The following is a 26,948-nucleotide window of genomic DNA, read 5'->3' as shown; positions in this document are numbered from 1 at the left end:
TCTCACGCGCGTATAACAAAAACGTTGAATTTCTCTTTGGAATCTTTACGGCCGCTCACCGTATAACAGCCTTAGTTTCGAATTCTACCTGGTACTACTTCATATAGCGCTTAAAAATTAACTAACGTCGACAATAGGTTTCTGCAAACGGTTGCTTCTCCATTTTGCAAAGAGACCACGAAGTTCGAACAAACTACAAAAACGCAGAAGTACAGAAAGTGATTTCACAGGAAGAAGACCTTCACCATTTCCGTTTCTCTTTACCTTACCGCGTTTGTACGATCCTTCTTGTAGTTTCATAGTTTGTCGCTAATGGCTAATGTTTACCGCTGTTGCGCGCAGCTGAGTCTCGAACTTGTCCAGGAGGGAAAGTAAAATCAATCGATTCCGTGCACGTGCGTCCCGCGGGAATGCAAGCCGATATCAGGAAGATGGTGGCTCTTTCTTTCTCTCTCTCTCTCTCTTTCTTTCTCTCTCTCTCGAACGAACAAATTGACCGCTCGGACTGTCCGAAGGTTGGATGAAAAAAGGTCGTGAAATCGACGGCTAGACTGCTTCGGCGAAAAGCTCGACCTCGAAGCAACGATACAGCAAGTGAATTTCAAATGCGGCGAAACTTCGAAACATAAAACAGCAGTACATACTGTTTTATTTAACAAAAAATATGTGGGAATTGGGATATTTGGGACGTTCCGTTACAGAAAAAAAAAAAAAAAAAAAAAAAAACATACGCATCGTGTATATAAATAATTTATATATTAAACAAAAAAGAAAAACAATGAAAGAAATATATTGTTTTGCGGTAGAAAGTTCGAGGATTTTATTTTACAGAGTTTATATTTTATTTTTATACGTTTATTTTTCTATTTGTTGCTGAATCGATCTACATATTATAACAGTACGATAACAACAATACCGTTGAAATTAGTAGCAACGTAGTTTATCGCACGCATTTGTTGTAATTAGTAAGAACACGTAATGCCCGGGGGTATTATCTCATCGTATCGGTGTGATGCCTCAATAATTCACCGTAAAATATATACGCATATATTTTATATTCCAAATACTAGCTATATGTTGTAAAATACATACATTTATGTATGAATCGCGCGGAAAAGTTGATCCCATCTTTTAATAAACGAGCGATACTCGACGATCACACAAGTATTAGATTTTTATTTTTCCTCGTCGCTTGTATCGAACTAAACATTTAAAACCACGGCGAGAAAAACCATTTCCCGATAAAAATTAACTCTCGAAACGTTCCGTACACATATTACACGTAATACGATACAGCATTTTCAAAGATTCAACGGGATCGGGGGTTTTCCTACGATTTTTCGACTAGAGAGATCTACGAGAGATGTACTGTACTCACACTCTTCGAGAAATTGACCGATCCGCGCGAGAGAACTTTTTCGAAGTGCGGTCGTTAGACTTTCTCTCTCTCTTGCGCTCTCTCTCTCTCTCTCTTTTTCCCTGTCTCGCAAAGGATTGCCGACTCTCTCACCCGCGAGAGAAAAATCTTCTCATCTCACAGCGTCTCGCGCGTAATATTCCTTTGGGAATGCGACTGCCATCAATACAAGCGCAATCCTCTCGCTTGCGCGAGATCCATTTTGTCGCGTTAGACGAGACGGGAAACGCACCTCCTCTCACGTGGATTTGTCCCGCGCAAGCACGAGACCGCTCGAGAAGAGAATGCTCGACGATCAGTACGACATCGATACATTGGAACATAGACGACGACGACGACGACGACACGTTGCGCCGATTGACGAACTTGATAACAGCTGAGAATATCTGCCGAACATAGTATCTGACAAACGACGAAGATGCGTTGTCCGGCACGCATGTTCGAGAAGATGACGCCCTGCGTACGTAGTCGCCGCGACTATCTACGACCGGCCAATTTGCGAGTCAAATGGAATTGGCCGGCCGCGCGTCCGGAGGGTTTGTTTGCCGGACGTTGAACGTGACTATTCTGTGGACTTGGGACGACGGCGATATATAACATCGGAGGATTAAAGCCCATTAGACACGTACGTAGTAGTCAGTGCCGCTGGTTACACTGTCGCTTGCATAAATGTCGAACAAAGTCGTTGTACGGTAATAAAGCCAACGATATTGAACGGGATAACATATACATCGGATAATAGATTGTTTTATCTCTCTCGCAAATATGATCGATTCGCGTTCGATACGCTTTGGCCTTTGATCCGATTTTGCAAACAATTTAACAACGTGGCAAATAATAGATGCGCGTGCAGAGAATATGAAGTTTTTCTCTAAATGTCAATACGAAAATGCCATATGGCGATTATAATATTGCGCAAAAACCAAAGCGCAGCTGTTTTAATTAAACGAACATTCAGCAAACACTCGAGCGCGCCAATTGTCAAAAATTTTTTGCGCTGTTGTCGTATTGTTTGATATTGTCAAATATACGATAAATTGCTATTTACCTCCTCAACTCTAGATATATTTATAGACAAACATACAGTTAACATTTATTGATATTGATAACGGAGATAACAGAGAAAATAAATTCTATACATGTCACACTTTGCTTTTATCCCAGTCAGAATTTGCGTCTCCGCGCAAAAAGTTGATTAAAGCGCTAGTTGATATATTGTATGCGCATACCGACAAGAGTAGATCAGAAGATGCGAAGAAATCAATATAAAACTATGTGTGTGTGTGCGCGCGCGCGCGTGCACCGCACACGGGATTCGCGATATTTTCGCGGCGGAAGGTACACGCGAATTTAATTAAACGGACAATACGCGATCAACAGGATCCGTTAATTAAACCGCTCGTGATAAATCCTGGTTTTGCGTTTATGGTTAAACATTTACGTTTATCTCGCGGCCGTCATCAACAATCCGTTCATCAAAATAGACGCCGAGTTTAACGCGCCATTTTTAACCTACGTCATAACTTTTCACCATTCGTATCCGTTCGATTATACTCTGTCTCATCTCTCTCTCTCTCTCTCTCTCTCTCTTTCTCTTTCTCTCGTTCACTTTCTATCCCTTGGAGCTTGTCGCTCTATTTCCGTTATGAGGAAACAGAGCCACTTTTCTTGCCGCGGGAAATCCCAACGACGGGCAAATGAATCATACGGTTCGATCGATCTGGGGAAACGGAGAGGCCAAAATAATCGCTCACATTTTTTTGTCAACACGTACTTTGTTCACGATCCATTGAATGAGTCTGCGAGAAATCGCGTTTTTTGCTCAGTCCGTTACTTCGTGTTAAACTAAAATGCTTACGTTAAGAATTTCGAAGATCGCGAAAAGATCTGAGAAAACTCGCGTCGTGAAATACGACAAGATACGTTTTTTATGTGTATCATATATTTTCTTTCTTCGATTTTTTATCGATATGTCGTTCGACAACCGTTTTTAAAATAGCCACAATTGTGCTTCAAAATTGTCAACAATAATTTTAAATCTCTGATATATAGATTTCCGTCGTTCGAAGTAAGTTCCAACATAAATCGGGACAAACTTCGCTTCGCCATCGAAATCGCGCGCGCGTTTATTCATCTCAGACTCGTCTCTGGAATTGAAATTGCCTCTCTATGATAATCACCGGGCATAAAATGGGATCTCTTTCTGCCAAGTGTGAACCCCGTCTTCTCTTCATAATAATCGATCTCTTTACTCCTATCCTTCGTCGCGTTCTCTCGAATTCGCGCGCCTGTACTATCTCGATCGCGCGCGACAAAAAGGTTGAAAATTACTTGAGATTTATTGAACAAAGATATAAGATCATCCGCGGAAAAGGTTATACGGTAGGGTTTATGAAGCGTGCTTTATGAATCGCGTATTGAGCGACTATGCGAATTTGGAAACCCATTTTCCTCTGAACAATGCATATTCGTTTTAATGCAGTGTGTGCGCGTTGCTCAATTGCCCATCGATTGCAAGTCGCAAGCTGTTGTATGTATGTACATGCATACGTACGTAGTGATATTGGTTTACGATTAGTCGTCAGGGCTCGATAACAATAGTCGTTTAACAAACGTGCTGCACGATATTACTGGTCAATTATAATAACGATTTCTCTGTATAGTGCAGTTCTCTCGCCCTCTCATCTGGTTAATTACCGCTCCCGCTGCTCTGGTGTTCATTATTCATAATAATCTTACTTCTTCCATCCAAATAACCGTAATTGCCGCTACAAGTTACGATCAGATTGATGAAATAAATGTATAATGCGAATTTTTCTGAGATTACGCAATGATGCTTTACACGCACAGCGCGGCTTCTCTCTCTCTCTCTCTCTCTCTCTCTCTCTCTCCGAGATTTATTTAACTGTAATAAATATATTAAACACAAAGCAATATATTTTCTCGGTTTTAAGACGAAGTTTTTTTTTTTTTATGCGTGTAGTTCTATTTTCGAAATTTACTTACTTCAGAAATTTGCGATATTTTCTTTCCATTAAATTCAATCCTGTCTCATTAAAAATTAATAAGCTTATGCAAGAACCCGCGCGCAGCTAGTTTGTGCACTGCACTTTAATCTGCCCATTAATCTTGTTGCATTTCGCCATGACAGTGCGCCGCGCGCGAGCCGCGCGTTTCTTTAACATGAAAACCGAATAATGAAATGAACCGAAGATAATAAAAGATAAACAATTTCAAAAGTTTCGTGATTAAAGCGCGCGAACTAACTTCGTTTTGTTGCAGTGTCTCTCTCGGATGCAATTGCTAAAGTTAGGATTCCAATAGAAGAAAGATCGTTAGACGCTCGATAGACAGGAACTCGATTCAAAGTTCCGTCGTTTCGCGTCGTTTATCGGCGATAAAAAAAAAAAAAAAAAAAAAATCCAAACGAGAAAGCCAAAGCGGTGCGAAAATAAAACAAATGTACTCGTTGACCAAAGTGCTGTATCGCGAGTATATTTGTGTGTTTTACGCGTATACATCGGTATATAAATCTACATTAGGACCGACGAAGAAAGAGACATTATTACTGTATGTTTAATCGAGAGTTTTACGTTCGAACACTTGTTTAAACGTAGTTTAGTTTTACGTGTTTTTGTAAGTTATATTTTTTTATATCTTGAAGTATAAATTATTCTCTTTCAGAATGCAGTTTAACGTCGAAATGAAACTTCAATAATTCCAACAGTTTTGTGTATCGTGATATACGGGCAAATTTTATTATATCCAGCACGTTTCCCTTCGAAGAATCTGCACATACGGTCGATAAATTTCGCATTGTGTCGTCAGTAGTTGTTCCAACACTCTATTTTTGAGTGTCAGCAGTATCCTTCTCACGTTTTGAACGTCGTGAACGATGAGCAGAACGAATAAAGAAAAGATCTATGTAACATTTTTTTGACTAACACAAAAATATTTTACTAATAATCTTTTAAAATATATCGACGCAGCTAAGCTGCACAAGAGTTTTTATTTTTTGATCGAAAAATTATGAGAAAAAAAAAATAACATTTTATTTTATTTAAAACAATTTAAACCCGAGAAGCGTTGTCATATATTGTAACATGTAACAGGATCTTTCCAGAAAATATTCAACAACGAACAAATGCTTTATACAAATGTTCGCAAATTTTTCAGATAAAAATGGTCAATATTGACGTTTTATTTTATTCGTACGAAAAACAATCGGATTACAAATCATGTGAAACTTTTATAAAAAATATCTCATTTATTATTAAAGTAAACAATCGTTAAATTCGTTTGTGTACAAATATAATTTAAATATTTTACAAAGATTTAGTTATCCCATTTGTTATGAAATAACAATCGTACTATTTGTTATACACGTGTTTGTGTAAAGCTACTGTATACATACATACGTGAAAAAAGTTTTTCTAAGATTTTTTGCTTATGAAACGTTTTTGACAAATTATTACCGATAGGAATCAGAAATATATATATATATATATACCTGCTCTCATAAAAAACATCTTTGTTAAAATATTTTTTCTCCGCTTAAAAGCAACACAGATGCTCGTTGGTCATTTTACGAGCTATGTGCTTCCGAAATGCTCCTATGCGCTGGAAGATCATATATAATCCTCACAATAGCATCCACGACAATCGGAGATTACGGAATCTAGGAGGCACATTTATTCCAACGTGTCGTACATGATAAACAGCGCGGGAGTGTACCGGGATGTATTGTCTTGTTAATCTGTGCGGAGTTCAAGATGAAAAGCGCGTGATTACAAAGTGGAAAGAATGGCACGACGAGGTCGGAATGCATCGATTGCTTTGAAAACTACGTGATACACCTTCTCTCGATGAAGAACGTCGGTAATAATACAAATTCGAGTACGAACTGTGTAGGTATTGTCTTAAGTCAAAACGGATTAATTAGATTAAACCGTTAATTGGATTAAACCGAGAACGATTAAATTAGATTAAAGCGAATTTAAGAGATATTTTATATTAGCTTTACATTTCTCGTTCATCTTGTTACATTTTGCGAAACTTTTTCGCTCTCTCGTCAGTGTTAACGACTTGATCCTATGGGTCCCAGAAGAAATCGCATTGTCGTTCATTTAAAACTTTCGGATAAATAGGTCGTTAGGACCTCGTTCTTGAGGTCATTAACGACCCTATCGTACAAGAAGCTGATATTTGTTCCAATTTTAACAGTATTTTCTCATCGTTACATAGTTGCGTTAAATACAGTCGAACTTTAACGTGAGTGTCAAAGTAATAGATAATTCGTCCGAGTTACAGAGAGTTCATTTTCTCGCGTGCGAAGTCGTAGAAATCAATTTTGTACTAATTCGAGTTGTAGGTAGGTAAGAAGTTAAACTTGATCAATTGATGCGTTCGCGCGGAATATTTCGAGCTACTCTCTCAGTTTTCGTCGATTCGTAGAAATTTCTTGCAAGAAAAATGAACAAAAGATCGAGATTCGCTCGAAAAGGCGAGAGATTTTTGACCGTATTTTGCGCGCATTCTGCGGTTCAATTATTTTCTAAAACTTTTTCTCCGAGAGTGTTTTCTACGAAAATCGGATGTTTTCTTTGTAATCTGTTGTTTCCGCTCGATTGTACCTCGCAAACGAAAACGTCTGTTGCAAACACACGAGATACGTATTGATCATCGCGCGGTTTGTGTTAAATTTCACGGCGGATGAGTCCGATACGCGCAGATATCTGTAAAGTTTCGAACGCCGTCGTTAGCATCAGAATGTGGAAAGACAGAAGTTCAATAATTGATATTTGCGGTACACACACAGAGAGATGGACTCATCGATTGTAAGAGAGTTTCCGATTTGTTATTTTTGTCTCTCTCTCTCTTTCTTTCTCTGATGTTAGTGTTTATATACGGAATGTCTCTACGCAGTATATTGTAAAAATACAATATGACAAAAGAGATTTTTGAGCTTTTCTATAACAATATACGTATAATTTATTTACATTCGAAATATCAAAATGCTGGACCATATTGTTTATTGCATTTAAAAAGCTCACATCTTTTCACAGAGCAACTGCGTCAGAATTTCTCGATGTCTTTTTGTAAGCCTGTTCCGAGAATTATGAAAAACAAAAACATTCCATATGTTACATAAACGTCTTATTAGCGTCAATCTTCTAATTATACATTCCCACATGTTTTCCTTGAGGCATGAATTTACGTTACACCAGATCCTTCTACTTGCATGCTTCGCTCTTTGTGGCGCGAGAAGCAGACAGAACTGAAATTCATACACATTCAAGACTATATATGTTATAGTTTTCGTGGTATTATTACTACTCCATCCCTCCTGTGAAATGACTGTAATACACACGGATGCGCTGATAACGAAGTCGCTCGTGTATACGTCTCAGTCTTACAATAAGACGCGCGCGCGAGGTGCTGTTTAGAAATCCTTTGAGGGGATGCGTCTTCGTAATGGAATACGTAAAGGAAGAGCTAAGAATTCTACGTTTCAGCGCGCGCGTTAAGTCGTTCGCGTCGAATCGCTCTTCGAAGGAACTTCGAACGGAACTAGTTTGATGAGAGTGGAAATTGATGCGTTAGACAAAGCGTAGATGATCTTTGTAGTGAAGTAGTCGGGCGTTCACGCAGATCCTATTCAATTTATCGACTCGATCCGATTTGCGAGTAATAATACTAAAATCGGGAGGATATTCCATAAGCGCCATAATTTGATTAGTTCGCGGACGAAACCTAACTCCTCGTAATTATAAACCGTAATAAAGCGCTTCCGCGGAAAGTCGAGAAGTTCATTGCGATTTCATGTAATTCCGAGTTTATTAAATTCTCCGTAAGTTTATTCTCTTTATTAGCACGAGACACATAAAATCTCTAACACTTCAAGTTTTATTGAATCTTTACGTTTAATATGATTATACGTACGCATTCCGATTGTTTAAGTACATCGCGTACATTTTACGCGAGTAGTAAACCTGTGTGAAAACCTGTGTTAATAAACTCGACTTAATTCCTGAGAAATTAAACGCGGTAAGAAAATCTTTATTTCGAAATCTTTCCCTTCAACAAGCTCCGAGAGCTGATAATGGAAAACTCGCTCGTGCATGCTTCGTTGCATCACTTGACGAGAGTGTGCATTGCGTTTAGCAAGTAACTTTACCCTCGTTCTGGATCCTATTAACGACCGGTAAGTGAGAGATTAATATTCACAGGTATATCGTGCGAATTTATTCGCACGTTACACACGGGCAACGTGTTGTTGCGCCGCGAAAAAAACGTCTTGAAAAATGTCAGAAAAATTAACAGATTTATATTCCGTCTTATTCTAAAGTAAAAATGCATTTGCATTTTTCTGAGCGAGCGACTGGATTAAATGTTGACGGGGGAGAGCGCGCTGCGGAACGCAGAGTGCTCGAGTTATTTGCGCTGTCACGCAGACTTCAACCGATGGCGCATTATTTAACGAGCGGTACTCTGCGCCATTAAACGCTGAAATATGTTGTACATCCCGAACGTCTCTCCCCGTCGTCACGAACACACACAATGGGGGAACACACAGTTGTCTGCGAGTTCCTTCGACGACTCTCAAACGCGTCTAGAGAATATTTGCTTCTTATTCATTTGCGTCGAATAAGCGCTCGACGGAATAGTGCATTTCTCAAGTGAGACGGAAAACAGAAAAGAGAAATTCTCTCTCGTCAGATTAGATTTAACAATAACGAAATTCTCTCAGTCAAATACTCTTGAATCGATCTTTATACGATAACTAACGATAATAACTTTACATAATAACCAATAATATTTGCAATTGAATAATCAATTTTTGGTATAACAATCGCACGAAGCCGTTGCTGAATTTGAACTGACATTAGTTAATCGTTTTATCAAACTTATCTGTGCGACTTATCAATACTTGATCATGTTGCTTTTTAATTTTTATTAATATTAAGTAATTAATGTACTTATTATTAATTAATTTCAGTAACCAATTTGAATATATATTTATCATATATTTAATCTGAATATATGATATGATATCTAGACAAACACGAGTTGAATCGCTTTATAATTATACAAGCTTGCCGCAGCACATACATCCTACGCACCCGTTGCGCACTGTTTGAATTCACTGATTACGCGAGGGATCAAGGAAATCCTCCCTCCTGGGGGACGGTTTATCATAACATGTCCCAAGTCAAAGGATGCGCATCGCAACGACGCTCGTGTGACGTTTTCAATAATCAGTTTCGAAGTGACTAATTAGCGGATAATTTCATCTTGCTGTGGAATCTTCGTGAAACTTGATAGAGGAGACACAACAAACAGTTGGAGGAAACGATTCTATCAGAAACAGACTGTTAATTTTCCGGAAACTGTCGACGATTGCTCTATTCCGGGCAATTAATACGCTTGGGTGTGAATAATTACGGATCTTGGTGATTATATGTCGCTGCTATTCGAAAAGTTTTCCAATAGGGTTGACTAACGCGACTAACTCGAGCGGAAATTTAACGTGTAATTACACGGTTAGACGCCCGACGTCCCGACACGACAAAATTCGCGATATATAGCTAATTGTGCTCAGGTAAGAAACTTAACGAGGAAGTTCGCAATAAACAAGTATTCTGCTCCAAGTTGAGGCACGCACCAACGCCTTCAATATGCGCATTAAATTTCCGCGCCAGAAACTTAATCAGTTCTAAGTACCTTGTGTATCTTTGCGCGCGTGCGCGCCGAAAGTAAAATGCACAGCGTGTATCAAGGCGATCCCACTCACGCGTGATGAAGAGAATTTCTCGAGCACGCTGTGTTTTCGCACTTGTTCCGTCTTCCTTTCCCATCTGGAATCCTCGTCGTGAACAGCGGACCGCTCGAGATATATGAAGGAGAAAGTAGGAAGAGGTGCTGCATAATTTTCGAATTATTCACGAAGAGTGCTCCCGGGCGCGTCAAAGGAAAACGCTATTCGATATTCTTCTTCTTCTTCTTCTTCTTCTTCTTGGACCGACCCTTGGCCCGGAGTATACACGACAATGAATCGGTTTTGCAAGCCAGAGGAAGAAGGATCTTCCTTTTACATGCGACGTTCCTCTTCACTCGCTGTCAGTCACACGCTGATCACCGCTGACAACTGAAACAGCTTATATATGTAGTTGACGCGCGTTCTAATATTGTCGGTAATACGCGCGAGCAACAGTCCGACAAGATTCTGGCACGGACATATCTTCCATATGTCCGGTCGCTTCCTCGTTAGCTATTGTCGCTACATGTGTCGTTCGTGTATATATTGTGTAGACTCACACGTGAACGTTATGACGCCATGAAAGTATTATGTCTCGAGCGTGTAATCGAAAACAAAAGATATATTGACGGGCAACATCAGCGATGAACGAGAAATTTGTATTATCTTTTTGGAGCGCCAACAGCCGTAATATGTGTTTAATGCCTGAACGCGCTTTGCGCTTTAAAAAAGTGGAAGTTCGCCGAAGCGCGGACGAAGTAGAACGTTATTAAAAAAAACCTGAATTACGTTACACGCGGGATACACAATGTGGCGAACGGCTGCATGTTATTGGAAATTGGCTCGCTGCTAAAAAGAACAAGCAAGACACGGTAGTGCGATAAAACTTGTAAAAATAAAAGAATAGAGAGTTTTTTCACTTCTATTATATGTATATTTATATATATATATGAAGTTGCCAGCCTCCTTTCTCTCTCTCTCTCTCTCTCTCTTTCGCTCTCTTTCTCTTTATCGACAGTAAAGTTTAAATTAAAATTCTTTTACAGTGGAATTAAGGTCTCATATGTTGGTAACCGTAATATCTTAAATAATGTCGTCGAGAAAGGGATTTTAGATATTGAAATTTCGATCCAACTTGTGCAACTTTTCGTGTCTGTGTAAATAAGAAAAAGTTGAAGTACTGAAAACTTCTTTTCTTCGACGAAAATTTGATTTTTTTTTGTGTGTGCGTATATGTGCGAAAGTGCAAAAACTTCCGTGTAAAGTTAGATTCGATTTTCACAAATTTCGAGAGATTCACTCTATATATAATAATTATCTACCGCGTATAAGGTACGTGCAAGATACGCGTATACGATACTTGCTTTATTCTGTAATCATATTTGATTACATAAGCGGTATATTTGTTATTTCGTAAAAACTCGCATCGTATAGAGATAGAAAATTAACATCGTGTTAATTAATAGCGAACCGAGAAGTTGTTACCGCATTATCTTCATTGTTTCAAGTTTCGAGAAAGCACGGCTTACTTCAAATTATCGAGATAATGAAGAAGATCTTTAGCAGCGGAGCGTGAATCAAAGGGGTGAACGCGCGCAAGACGCAGATAAGCGCGAATAATGTAGAAAAAAAAAAAAAAAAAAAAGAATTTAAGAGCAAGCGAGCGATTGAAGTCTAAATAACTTCAAGAGCGTCTGAAAATTGAATACATTAAACCGACACTTGCCAGCTGGCTGGCTTCTGAGCGCAACTGATGCGCACGTTCGGCACAAATTGCCTTGGTAGGTACGTACAGAGATTACCTTAATTTTGCACTTACCATGGCAAGGTTAAAATTCAGCTTTTAGTATCTCTTTTTTTTTTTTCAACCAGAAAGATATGCAGTCTGTAAAGCAGACGCGTCTATAATTCGCGGAAAGCTTTATCAATATCAATTTTCGATTAATTCAATTGCGAAACTTTATTTAACGGCAACAACAGTCACAGAATCTCTGCGCGATGCGATGCAAATTTCTATGTTGACTGATGTATTTAAATTTTTCGTGAAAACATACGAAGACGTTGACACTAAAAAAAAAAAAAAGAGTTGGCGCAGAAAATACGACAGGTTTACTGCAATATGAGTGTATTGCGCTGTAAGTGATGTGCGGAAAAGTCAACTGTTATCAGCGTGAATCGGAAAAATGTTATGTCGCCAATTCGAACGTTCGGATTGCGCGTTTCCATCGCTGGCTTATCAAGTCGCAGTGATATCGGCAATCCATATCGCAACGGACCAGTAGGAATTTCCGTGGTCGGTAATAATGCCAGTCCAGCAGTGGTGCTGAACTATGCGAGAGCTTCGTGACCGTCTAAATTTGCGCCAAGTTAACCTCACTGCTTCAACGTTTCCAGTCACCCAGTCCGCACGAACTCCTGTGTTTCATCCGTTTTCTCTCTCTCTCTCCTCTCTCTCTCGTTACTTCACCACGTGCTGTTGGGTGGATAGGTAAATTTAATCTGATCCCATCCAAATCCTAACTACGTATTCGGATCCTAGAGTTGGCCCGATGTGTCACTCGTGTTTCATGATATCCGCACCACGCAATTATTTGAATTATTCCGAGTTCCACGTCGCGAAAATTAGACTGCATTTCTCGCGTCTCCTGCGGTGCATCGAGAATCAGATATTACACAAGCTCGCAAAGTGAAGTCAGTCAAATGAATTGAGAGAGTAATTTTGTTGCATTACAATTTATGTTAATTGAACACAAAAAAGATTGAAGAAACATGCGCGTGGTTTTAATTTTGTGATATTTTTATTATATCAATGAGAATTCAATTTTTTTTTTTCATTAGAATATATGCACATATATTTATATCTTCAAAAGAATCGTGTTCCCTTGACGCGCATTTCGTGCAATACGCCAACTCCTAAATGAATTCTATTTAGGCGTAATTAACGCACAAAAATGTACGGCTCTCGGCGGAGCGATTTCATATAATTAACGCATTGGTGCGGTCGGGGCGCGGTGATCCTTGCGGTGCAGCGTTTGCGCGAGCTCGCGCGAGGCGCGATGCGACGCCACCAAAATTGGCGCTGCTTTTGACAGCTTTAACCTCGACAAGTTTAATGGCCGCCATCATTTCGAGCTCGTTTCGCCGGTTTGCATCATGCAATTTTCAATAGCAGCGATATTTGCTCTTCTACATACCGAGCCTTCGCGCGCGCAAGAGATATGTGCGCCCGAAATATTCCCCGACGAAGTATCTCTTGCTTAAGCACTTTGCATATTTTACTGTACTTACCTGCAGCCAGTTCTTGGCAAAATTTCCATTTGTCGAGAGCGAACACCGAATCGAGAAACGGTCGCTCAGAAAATGGCTTGTGCGATAAACTTTAATGTCAAAAAAAAAAAAACAAATTAAACCGCAATTGCGATGAAAGAGAATTTAGAGAAATTAATAACAACAGCCGAAGAAGAAAAAAGCTTGATATTATTTTCAAATATTTCAGCAACATTATCGTATTTTTTTTAATTAATTTTCGAAGTGTGTAATTTGTAAAATTCAACGCTTATTAATTTAATAAATTATCGGTACTCTTTGCGTTCTTTTCGCTGATATTTTAAAATTACGTTGAAAAAAAAACACACACACACACAGAAATAGCGAAAAGTATATATACCCATTCGTCTAGCTGTTATCGAATCAGCAATTTAATTAAATATCTTGCTGGGTTCTGAGCGCGCGGCTTAAAAACTATCGAACGCGTCGCGTAGTCAACCACGAGGAAATAAGAAATTGCGCAGAGAGAAATTGAAAAATCTGACACACACACACACACACTCGTTCATAAATACGAATCGTTAAAGATTATTTTAATCTCGAAAATTCGCTCCTGCATAACTTTCTAGCGCTCGTCAGTTAAAAGGTCCAATTTGCGGATACAAAATTCACCATCATTCAGCTTAATGGCTTTTTAATGTCACCCTCGAAATTTCTGACGGCAATAACGATCACGATAGCTGCACTGTTGATTACTTTGAGAAATAATGTTATATAAGAAATCCAATTCCTTCGTGATTTTTAATGAGGCTTAATTATTTTCCGTCAGCGAGACTTATTAATTAAATTCTGAAAAAAGTGAACATAGCTATTTCTTACGAGTTCCAAGTCTAATATATAAATTAAAAAGTATTTAATCGCGAAGAGCGGAAATATATAATGACTTACGACACCGGGCGCATTAAAAATCATCATATTGCTACGTGTCCATCATATAGCACAAAAAAAATGCATTTGAGAGACATGTTTCTTAAAATAAAGAACTCTGATCTATTTTTATGCAAAAAAAAAAAAAAACTCGACTAGCATCTCTCGTTTTTGACGCGTGACACGATCATTTCTCGAAACGATGCTCTTGCTAGATCTCGTTAGATCGTAAATGTACCTCTCAAGATGGTTATAAGATATTATCGAAGCAAAGCGCGCAAAGTTTAAGGCGGATCCTCAAAACGCAAAAGCGAGAGAATGAGAGGATGAGATAGCAAGCGGCAGCATCCCTTTAGAAACACCTGTAGTGCCTGTCAGTCGTCAGGCAGATCCGAAAGCAATTAATTTCGATCCTGCCCTCCGTGCGGGGGCAAGATCGAAAAGTCAAAGAGTAGGTATATATAACTTCGACCACCCTCGATCGATCATTTCCTTCGCGCGGATGAGCCGTCTTTACCTTAGTGATCACCCTCGCTTCTCTCTCTCTCCGCGCAAATAAACCATCGATTGATTCTCGAAAGTCTCGCACGCGAGAAAAGTTTTATCCGCTTTTGTCGCTTTTCGCGTTTGATCCGAGATCTTCTCGTCGTTTTCGCAGGTTTTATTTACCACCCTCTCTTCCCCTCTCACTCTCTTTGTTTCCGCCGATCTCCCTTGGCACCTTCATCCATCAGTCTAACTTTCGTGATTATATCAATTCCAAATCAATTTTACCAACAGTCTCTCCCGTTCTTCACCGTCCACCGTTTCGTCGTCGTCCCTGCCCGTCGCGTCATTGAATTACAAGGGGGTGAATCGCTTCGAGTAGTGCAGCCGCTCGATACGGGAATTAATGGGAACGCCGTTACCCATTTAAGCGCTCGATATGATAGCCGACGTTCGATGGAAAATACGGTCACTGGAAAACTATGCTGCCTTCGGTTGTGCGTCGCGTGATCCATCTTGTCGTTTTTAGTGTTTTGCTATTATTTCTCGAATGACAGTGCACTGTCATCCGAGTGGAGTCACTTCTCGAATGACATTAAAAGCACATACTCTGTTTAATATTACATCGTGATGGAATTCTGCGTTGCGGCGGAAATAAATTTTCGATTTAGCATTTTACGCGAGAGCGATATGAATATAAAATAAAGGCACATTACGGAATAAATGGACATTTTTTTTTTTTATTTTTTTTTAATGGAAGTTTTCACATTCTTTCTTTTTGTTCTCATTATGTGACTTTGTCTCGGCTTTTATCATTTTTAATGTTTATTTGTGTCAAATTTCCGTTTGCCTGGAAATATATTAGAAATTAGTCGTCCTGACGCACGACTATTTCTCGATGGCAAATTTTAAACACACTGGAAATTAATTGCATTTTCAGCATAATCCGTCAAATCGAGATAAGCCATCGTAGCGGTTATCATCGTGCGCAGGATCAGTGCAAATTAATTTAGTAGTCGACCTCGTGCACCGACTAAAATCAATCGTTTGCGTTTACGCACCGCGAGTTTGCAATATATACGTATATTGTAATATGATTTTATATAAATATTATATGTTGTAAATTCTGCTTATCTTTATCGATATAAGTAAACAAGATCTCGAAGAATATTTAAAAATATCGATCTAATAATATAATGTCTAGATCACACAAAAGATTTCAATATAGAAAAAAGTTTTTTATTTTTCATTTGCATGAAGCTCGGAAATTAACAAGAGTATATTGTCTGTTAGATTCTCATCGGCGGTCAACTGTAATCGAGTATATGTCTTGTCCGTGTCCTTGACGTCCCATTGTGTATTCTGTACAACGACGTGAGAGTTCCGTGTATACATATATATTCTGTCGGTCAATCTCGTCTTATGTGACAACAATCGAGTACATTGAATATGTTAAACTGAAATATGTGTCGACGACACATAATAAATCTGTTTCACTTTCGGCGAGGATTTGTTGGCGCGACAGTTGCCGACAGTTGCGCGATTACGTCGCACGATCCTAGCCGCGAAACACGAAGGATTTGTCGTTAATTGCTTAAATATCTAGCAGATTGACTCTCTCGAGTCGAGCTCGCGGGATTGTCGTCCGTTTTGTACTCGTCACAAGCATCCTGTGCGGCTTAATGTCCTATTGTCCGGCGTGTGTACGCCATTGCTAACCATCTATTATAGCTCCGCTACTCCACTTTGCGGGGCGTTGTATAACATTCGCCCCCACGGGAGATGGCTCGCCATGCGCGACTACTGTAATGTCCGGATCTCGATGAAATACTGCGTCTATTTTTCTAATTATGCGGTTTAATGCACAAGTCGGAATAAAATTTTGAGAAATGTGCGACACTAACATATTGTCTAAAAATATATCGATATATCTTTGTGAACTTTTTTACATACTATTGTTATACACGTCACACACATTGTGTTTATCGTTGAAACAAAGTTTAACTCGATATTTGTTATAATTTTTCGTCGTTTGAATTCTCTCTAATTGAACGAAATTGCTATAAATTACGGACTTCTAAGTCACAATGTTTTCCGTTGCGACATACTGCGATTTGACTGATGTGTTGCTGGAAACGTATCATATCAGACATTAAACATGCGAATTTTAACGTTTCATATTATCCATCCGTCTAATTACATCACTACATGCGGTATATTCGCAAGTGGTAGAATCACGGATATGCACGTTTCAGAAGTTCGATCGAATCGTGTCGAGCTGCCGTAAGGTTTCCCGTTTCGTGCGAAATGTACGATTATATAGTTTGGTGTAAAGCATGAGGATGTAGTTTTAATTAGTTTAATTAAATGTGTGTATGTATATATATATACATATTATATATATATACATGTACATGATATTCGTGCGGAAATAGTAAAAAGGACCACAAGTTCTTTCACAAAATGACACGGTAACATACTTAATGATAATTAATGTATTAATGATAATTAATGTATAACATGTATAATTATTGTTGCTAATTTTTCGGAATAAAATGAGAAAAGGGAATTCCTCGTGTGCACACAATGTCGATACATTTAACATTTTGTTTGGGGCAATTAAGACGTCCGTATGTGTTTGCTTTGACGTGATATTTTCCGGGTTGAGTCGGAGCACCAGTGTGTATAAACAAACGTGTGTTCTACCGGACGTTGTAATTACGACGTCGCGTGCGTTAATCCTTTCGAGGATTCGTAATAATATGTTGGAAACGGGAACCTCATCTTTGTGTAGCGATGAGAGAAACTCGCTTGTGCATTTACTATTGTCGAACCAGCGCGCTTCCTAAATAGACACTTATTTGTCTTTAACGATTGCGCTCGACAAGTAGCGTAATTAACGTGACGCGCGCATCTGATTCCGCCGCACGAACCATACGGAATTGTTCGCATTTTAACGTTTGAAATATCTGCAAGCTTCGATAGGAACTGCACGTTGATTCTCTTCATCCTCAAATAGCGGTTGCTAGTATTGGATAGCATGGTTGCTGTTACTGAATAGCTGCGAGAAAATTCTTTCTCTCTCTCTCTCTCTCTCTCTCTCTCTCTCTGTATAACCGAGAAATTTTGCGGGAGAAAATTGTTTTTCAGAGAAAAAAATAATTTAAAAATATATCGTACAATAAATATATAAGAATATTTTAACAAATATATAAATGTAAGACACGGAAATAACAAATAAAATAATAGCTGGATTATAATTAAAAATATATTTATCTAGCTGTGACCGTTCGTAGACTGTTTTTTTTTTCAAAAAAAAAACATGTCGCACACAAATAACAAAAGAAAACTTAACTGTGACTTGTTATTAGCAGAAAGCACGAGAATTTTCAGTGAGAATATTTTGTTGGGATAAGCAAATTTCTTACATAAATATATTTTAACAAAGTAGATGAGATATATTCATAATAAAAATTAATAATTATATACACGTTTAAATGATTAATACATATATTTTTGATTAATATAAAGAAAATACATATGTAACTTAAAATCAACAACTTTCGATTTTACATAAGAGATGTGATGTGTAAGTACAGAAAAAGTATATCAAATTTTAATACTCAGCTGAAAAACACAATGCCGTTTCAAAAAAACCACGATTTAAGTGACTGACACGGCCTATTTATTTTGCACGAAAGCAATTTATTCAGAAAACCAAATAGTCGGTTTGTATTATACGAGAACGATTCACTCGGAAAGCTGATTCCGCTTTGGTTCAGCAATGTTTGTATTACTTCAAATATGTATGTCCCGAAATGAAACATATTTTTCGCGTTCTATAAAATAAAATATTATATAATTTGCCAAAACAAAATTATGCAAAAACTTATCAGAAATAATTTAATGATAAAAAATACATAATAGCAATATTTTTTACATCAAAATCATAGCTGTGATACAAAACAGTTTTCTTTATGTATATATATATATAAATGTAAAGTTTGGTTGCGAGGTTTTAGCTTTTAGTTTCTTTCAGCTAGTTAGTTTTTATTCATAAGTTCAAAGTTTTTTAACTCTTTTCAAGATGTACTTGATATTATGCCTAAACGATCACAAAGTTTCGTATTGCCAAACAAATGTGAGTCTCTCTTATTAAGTTTGATGAGACAGAAAAAGATTTGAAAAAGTGAAATACCGTACGAAACTTAATAATGGCAATGTGGCCGGAAAATTTTGACACATCAAATGGATGAAATGCGCTTAAATTACTTTGGCCTAGATGCCCCATTGACATCTTGGCCGCGATTCAACTTGCGAACGGGGACACACTGCGACATCCGGTAGCTTGGTCATGTTGGGATTTAAATGGCTGGTAGGTCTAATTAATAGCACGCCATCGGCAATTTATTGCGTCAACCGGTTACGTTTTAAAGAAGAAGCACGCGCGCGTGCTCGTATAACTGCCCCGGCGTTGACAAACTCAACAAACTGCCGTCGACAACAGGCGTTGTACAAAGGGACTCGCATTTCAAGTGTTAGCAGACGCGGCGGCGTCGGCGGCGAACGAAGTTACAAACCTGGCGAAACTTCGTGCTGACGAAGCCGCAAATGCTTTCGTCGACGCGCGTAACAAAAAAAAAAGAGAAAAAAAAAATAAAAGAAAGTTTAATTTCGTGAGCTCGCCGAAATAAAATTCGAGGCTTTCGAGAGAAGTTCTTTTCGCCGACGTAAAGAGCCGCGTTATATTCGGCGTGTTTTTTTTTTTTTTTTTTTTTTTTTTTTTTTTTTTTATCGCGCGTAAAACTTACCGCACATCGTTGTGATGGCGAAAATTTTCTCCTTTTACTTTTCGAGAAAACAAACCACACTTGAGTCCGTGTTCTTCCCGAGAGTCTGATACTCTCATAGTTACACTTCAGTTAACGTTCAATCTCGAAGTTTCTCGTTTCAATTTTATGCCACATGCGTGATACGATGCGCAAAGATATTTTTAGAAAATGTACATTCGCACGCGATAAGTGAAAACAAATACGCATACACAGATGCGAACACAATTGTTCGTCGTTGTTTTATTTGAACAAAAATAATTGACTTTTTTTTCACTTCACGCAGACAAAAGAAAGTATTTTGCAACGTTATTAGCTCCGTTTTCATTCTCTCTTTTTATTCTTTGTTCTTTTTTTCTTGTCAATATTTGAGAGAGATCTCGTTATTTTAAAAGTTAATGATATCACATGGGATATAAGCTATACTTTACCCGAGCAACAAAGTAGAATGAAACCCCGCTTCGATCATACGTGATAATGAGAAATATGAAACATCCCTTGAGATACCGCCTATTGCCATCTTCTCTGTATGACTGCATTCTAGAGATAGAAATATACGTCGACGTGTCGCGTCACGGAAAACGGAATTTTCTCTAGAGAGAGAAAGCATCTTTTCTACCTTCCTTGATCGGAAAAAGCTATTTATTCATACCAGACTTATCTTTGTTTCTTCTCGATTTAATTTGCAAAATACAACTCTCGACGATTATACAATTTCTACACGTATAAATACGCGATTTGCAAGTCTTACGTTGATACAAAAGCAAGCTCGGCAAATTTAAAATTAAGTAGATAATTAAATAATTAATCATAGTGAATGGCATAACATGATACGAGAGAGAGAGAGAGAGAGAACAAGTTTCATTAGGCTCGCATGTAATTCGCGGCACGGCATTGCATGCGGCCGGCTCTTCCGTCATTGAAACTCTGACACGCTCATAAACACAGGCCTCATTCGCACATAAACACCGCGTGCTTATCGTGCAGGCCTGTTAAAAGCCAATTATGGGGTCCGATCGTAATCGAACGCAGAGACGCATTCGCTAAAAACACGCAGGATCTTACAGGGCGATCTTATTGTTGTTAGATGTAAATGCGCCACCCGCGCTTACATATGCCATTGTGCGCGTCCGTGAAAGTCGCCGTAAAACTACTGCAGCCACGCGTTAATGCTGTAACGCGCTCCTATACGGACGTGTAACAAACGAAGTTACGGCGCACGGCAACAATAATTACTCCGTCGCGCGTCGTCGCGAAACTTTATTGAAAATTCCACTTGCGCTAATTTTTAACGCAAACTTGCACGACGCAGATTATCAATAATTTATGACGCCATGACACTTCGAGATAAATTGTACGTGTCAAGCACGTGCTGCACTAGAGTTTACTATAACGCATGTTTGTTTTAATTAATTAACTGCAAACACAATAACATAAAGAAGAATGGGTATTTAATACACGGCCGTAAATAACAAAGTTGTTCAAACCAATTTCATCCTTTTACGTTAAATGAAATCGAAGTTTGTGTCAAACAAATGTTAATTAGTAGTTACTATATATGCAACTTAAATTTAACGTTTTGTACATTTAATGTTGTACATAAATATTATTATAAATATCAATCAAATACGCGCTAAAAAAACGTGGATGATTGAAAATTCAAACTTAATAAAAGAATTAAACTAAAAATAAACCAAATAATCTATGAAAATACATAGTAACTTGAGCAAGCATGAGAGAGAAATAAGAAAGAAAATTCAGGTGATACATTTTATGTTAATCAATATGTTATTTTAGTGTAGTGTAATCAGATTCACGTACAGACATTGCGCTTTTATAGAATGTGCTAAATCGCGTGTGTGAACTTGATATGTACTCTGATTGTATAAATAAAATAAATAAAATAAATAAATAAATATTATATTAAATATTTACATTTAATTTTATTTAAATTGATATAATTTGTAAAGTTAAGTCTGCATATATATATATATAGTGTTACATAATTGTTAGAAATAATTTTAATGTTAAAAGGTCAAACACAGTAAACAAAGTCAAAAAGTAAAAATATGAAACACACACACGTGCAATATATTAAAACTTAGAATGCAATCGGAAATATACTTGTTACGCGAACATTGTTCGTTGCAATTAGAGAACTTTATAAATACACAAGTTTGAAGTGTGCCAAAGAAAGAACAAAGTTATCAAATGTTCTAATCAATGTGTACGAAAGTGGATGGTCCAAGTTTTCGCGAGAAAATTGATGAAAATAAAGTTAATAAGCAGGTCGGAATATGCAATAACTGCGATTCATGAGTATATATTATGGCACGTGGGAATACCTATATTAGACTCTCTGTGCTAATGTATACCGCAGTATATACCTCTCTCTCGCCGTGGAATATTATTCCTTATTCATATATACGTTTGCGCGTGTGTTTGCCGCAGAGCCATCCTGCGCCGTCGTACATATCCAGTAGTTACAGAAGTGAAAATTTCCTCGTTTCCGAGCATGCAATGGAAGCGTAACACGTTCTATTACTATTTTTCTGTTTTTTTTATTAAAAAAAAAAAAAAAAAAGAAACATAAGAGACGACGGTATGTTTACAGATTGCACATATTTAAACGGGTTTGAATTAAATTCCACTGTCACTCTATTTCAACTTGGATTTTTATCTCTTAGACTTATCCACTTTTTTCTGTAGACACGTTACACACGACAAGAATACACGTAACTTTCGAGACTTTTCAATGTTATATAAACAATTGCTTTTGTATTGCGAATTTTTCGACGTGTATTTCTACAAGTTTAGTATTTTAACAAATGTTACTTAGTTTTTTTGCGAGAAAAGCAATCGCGAAAAAACAATTCGTACTATTATCTCCATTGTCTTCTACGCGAATCTTTTCTGCAAAGCAAGCACATTAAGTATGTGAGATCGCAAAGATATAATTTTCTTCGCGCGTGCTTTTCGCACGAACTTGTCGATTTCTGTATGTGCGATAGAAGGAGAGAGTAAAGAAAGGATGAATTTTTCCCAACGCATCCGAGCAGTGATCTTGTCAAAGAAACGATGAACCAAAAGAATATGTACACATATTTTCTTCTTTTGTGAAGAGACGAACATAATATATATTAAAATTCAAATTTGTAAAACTTTAGGCAATTGTTTGTAAAAATGAAATTTTGTTAAGTGAATTACTCAACGTTTCACACACACACACATACATTTACTGTTACACATACATGTTGTATACCGTTATATATACATGTATCTGTTATATAATTTGGCACACAAACTACATTAACAAATTAATGCTATAATATATCATATGGAAATGAACAGTATAATCAGTCTTTCCAGAAGTTTCCTATTATCTGTCGGAACTGCTTACGCAAACGTCCGCAGGCAGAAACAACCCTACGGGGGATAAGCGTGGAGATAGATATGTGACCAAGTGCTTCAAACGGGTTTCACCCGCAGGATATTTCGCACACGAGGCACGAACATTGCAAATAAATCAAGACTCTTCTAGCTCTCGCTGTAAAGGATCTACGAGGACGGTGAGGGTGCGCTTTTCAGAATGAAAAAAAGGACAGAGCAACGCGGAATGTCGAAAAGGAAGAATAAAGCGCATCTTTTGATTAATCGAGTAGATATCAATTTTAATTCACACACCGAAATATCCGAGCGATCAGTTTTAATATGTTTTCGAGCAGGTTGCTTTTTTTTCCATAAACGTAGAGACATCTGGCGATCTCTTTAATAATAAACTAAACGGATTAAATAATTGTAATACTCGTATATATAAATTTTGTGTATATAAATTTAGAGAAAAAAGAGAATTATTTTCAGAAAAAAAAACAGGTTTGGTTCAATGTGTTAACTTGGCGGAAAATAAAATGTTCAAGTTTCTTTTTAAGCAAACATTTGTGCTTGCATGTAAACTTGAATTTTATCACTTATTTGATACGTGTATATACGACGTGTGTTTTGCTTTTACTGTTACGTACACTTTTGCGGTAAGGATAGAGAGAGGATAGAGATATGTGTGAGAAAATCTCACGCGGGGAAATACCGAGCCAATCTTATCGTGTGATATACATTTGGCAAAATGCGCGCGATGCACAGACCGTCGAAATAAATACTCGCGGCGTCGTAATCTAGGCCGCAACGATAAAATGCATCGTGCATATTGCGCCAACGCACGATGTAATCGGAATGCGGCAGTTCGTCCGCTTGAAAAATGCATCTGGTCGTCCTCGTTTAAATTCGCTGGTTGGCCCTGCCTAGCGCACAACGCGCTCGTCCGGTGATGTGCAAAATCACGCGCGACATACGATTGCACCGAGCGCGTGCGATTTTCAAACGAGATTATTTTTGCGCTAGAAAAACGATAAACGAAACGAGAATGCTTTTGAGAAAACAAACGAGTGCGCCGAATCGACCGTAAGGTATCGATATTGGAATCATATTAAATTTCTATAATAGCAAAAACTGAACATAAGAGAGTATTATATTTGAATGATATTTATTGCAGAGTTCATTCACTTTGTATTAACTTTCTTCTTTCTTTCTCACTCTCTCTCTCTCTCTCTCGATTGCTAATATTACAAATCGGTTTTGCAATTTTACTGAATTACGTTGTATATCAAAAAGTTTCAATTTATCGTGTGTTAATAACGTGATAGATTAAACACACATGACGTGTATACTAAATAAGTTTGTAATTAATTTATCTTTGCAGGTGAATGGATCCTGGAGTTTGCCGGGGTTCGTTTGTGATTTTTACATCGCAATGGATGTGACTTGCAGCACCAGCTCCATATTCAATCTCGTGGCTATTTCAATAGACAGGTAATCCATTTCTTCCTTTACCTCCGCGCATGAGATTTTGTACAATGTTTAAACATTTTTAAACGACATGAAGATGTAATGGGAAAAAAATGTATATTGCATTTTGAGCGGTATTCATTTTCAGATATACGTTGAATCGAGTTTTTGTGTTATAAAATTAAAGAAAAAAAAGTGGAATTCGATAAAAAATGAAACAGCATTTAGTTACGCGTATCACCTTCCGTTATCCAAAAACGATGCAATTATATCGAGGCGGTTGTTAAATAATAAACTGACAAATGGATAAACACAAAATTGAAGAGTGCTCAATAATAACACGTGACAAGTATTTTATGCGCGCCGCTTTCTATTCTTGATTCCGATACTGCACATATCGTGTGTTCGGGCAATTTTTTATTTGAAAGAATATCTATATCGTGTAACATCATCGCACACATTGTTACAAGCGAATCCCAACAATATTTTGAGAGAGTTGGCAAAGAAAGTTCGGGCTTTAAAGATTGTTTTGTATCGTCTCTTCCGAACTTCGAGAGAGAGAGAGAGAGAGAGAGAGAGAGAGAGAGAGAGAGAAGAATCTCCAACTACAATAAACTCGGAAATAGTTTAACTTTTATGATGGTCTTTTCGTTTCTTATTCACAAGCAGTTAGCGTTACTAACGAAACTATGCTTTTAAAACAACATGTCAAATCGGCGATAATTTGATATAATCACTGATACGTGTTAAATATCAGTAATCTCTTGCGGGACGTGAATTCTGAAAGACAGATGAGAGACAAGAGTGTCTCCGGATTTGTGCACGAGTAGATTTCACAGCGATATAATATCCGTTAGTGCGAGGAAATTGCAACGTATACGCGAATCGAATTTGAATTGCAGATACATAGCGGTGACCCAGCCGATAAAGTACGCGAAGCACAAGAACAATAGAAGAGTATGGTTGACGATACTATTGGTCTGGGTGATATCGGCCGCGATCGGCAGCCCGATTGTCCTAGGCCTGAATAACACCCCCGGCCGGATACCGGACCAATGTCTCTTCTACAATACGGACTTTATCATCTACTCGAGCCTGTCCAGCTTCTATATACCCTGCATCATCATGATATTTCTCTATTATAACATATTCAAGGTGAGAGCGACGAGAGATTTTTTATTTTCTGTAACACATTGCATAAAACTTATCTTTGAAATTTGATTTTACGTAACTGCCTTTGCCGCAATAAATTTAATTAATTTTTACAGTAAAAGAAATTGCGTAACACAGTTTGAAGTAATTTAAAACAAAAAAAAAAAAGATATTTACAACGCAATAGAAATCGGTAACGCAATCGTGGCACGACAATCGCACAAAGAACGCGATGAAAAATTTATTTCGAAGAATTTATTCCGAACGCAAAAAAAAAAAAAAAAAGACACCGATGATAACCGTCTTTGTAGTTGAATCGACGCACGCACGCGATGACAAGCAAAAGACAAAAAGAGTTATCTCCCTTGTCCGATTATAAAAGGGCAAAAATTTATTCGCGCCTCTTTTATCTTTGTGATTAGTTCCGGAACGTGAACTGATCGCGAAATTGGCTGCGCCATGAAAGGCAGCTTTTGTAAAGGCGAGTTCGCAGTCTTCGTAATTTAATTGTCACATATATACTGTAATGCCACTAGAATTAATTTGTCTTTGTTATTGACAGCAAAATCCTTTCGAGCTATTCTTCGTGAGAGTTATAAATTTAAAAAATATAATATATTAATATGTGTAACAAGTATGTGAGTGTGTGTGTGTGTGTGTCTGTAACGCAGCTTTTTCTGGATAATTGTGTACCGATCTTACAGGCTTATGTCTTTTAAAACTCGCGTATGTATTTTTCTAATTGTTCGAGACTTATAATCACTTAATGTGACTTATAAAATCGACTTCTGTTATCAAATTTCTTTTATTGTAGATGTTTCTTTTAATAACAATATATTTCAATTTTAAATAGTTAATTCCAAATGTAGATGGTGCAAGGTGCACTACGTGGTTTATATGGCGATTGCTATCATATTGCGGTCGAACGTAAATACGACCAGTCGGACGTTTCCGCGTTTGTAACGTATAGAATATATTCCGATTGGGTTATTAATTTTGTACTTGTGGCACAATCGGTATAATACGACTAGCATAATAATATTGATGAAAATAGCATAATAATATTGACGTACAACCTTTGTTTTAATGTAACTTTGATATAAGTTATAAAACTTAATATAAGTCTTATTATATATACGAATTACGAGTCACACATCTTTTGTGAACTGATGCGCATCGATACCGTCAGTTGTAAATTTCTGACAAACTTTGCGAAGCGAGTGAACACCGTGAAAGATAACTGTAGACGCGAGAGGAAAAAATATTTTATAAA

General features: G+C 37.6%; 1 protein-coding gene across 1 annotated transcript in view; it reads left to right on the top strand.

Moving 5' to 3' along the window:
* Positions 1-26,948, top strand: part of LOC109854225 (dopamine D2-like receptor) — a 174,923-nt gene that overhangs the window by 138,327 nt on the left and 9,648 nt on the right. The window contains exons 3-4 of the mRNA XM_020427109.1: positions 24,438-24,547; positions 25,426-25,678. Of these exons, the coding sequence (XP_020282698.1) occupies positions 24,438-24,547; positions 25,426-25,678 (363 nt within the window). The remainder of the gene's footprint in view (positions 1-24,437; positions 24,548-25,425; positions 25,679-26,948) is intronic.

This window comes from Pseudomyrmex gracilis, unplaced genomic scaffold (assembly GCF_002006095.1).
Source record: "Pseudomyrmex gracilis isolate BER0280 unplaced genomic scaffold, ASM200609v1 scaffold_61, whole genome shotgun sequence".
NCBI lineage: Eukaryota > Metazoa > Arthropoda > Insecta > Hymenoptera > Formicidae > Pseudomyrmex > Pseudomyrmex gracilis.
The sequence above is the reverse complement of the archived record's forward strand: the minus strand, read 5'-3'. Positions and strand labels throughout refer to the sequence as shown.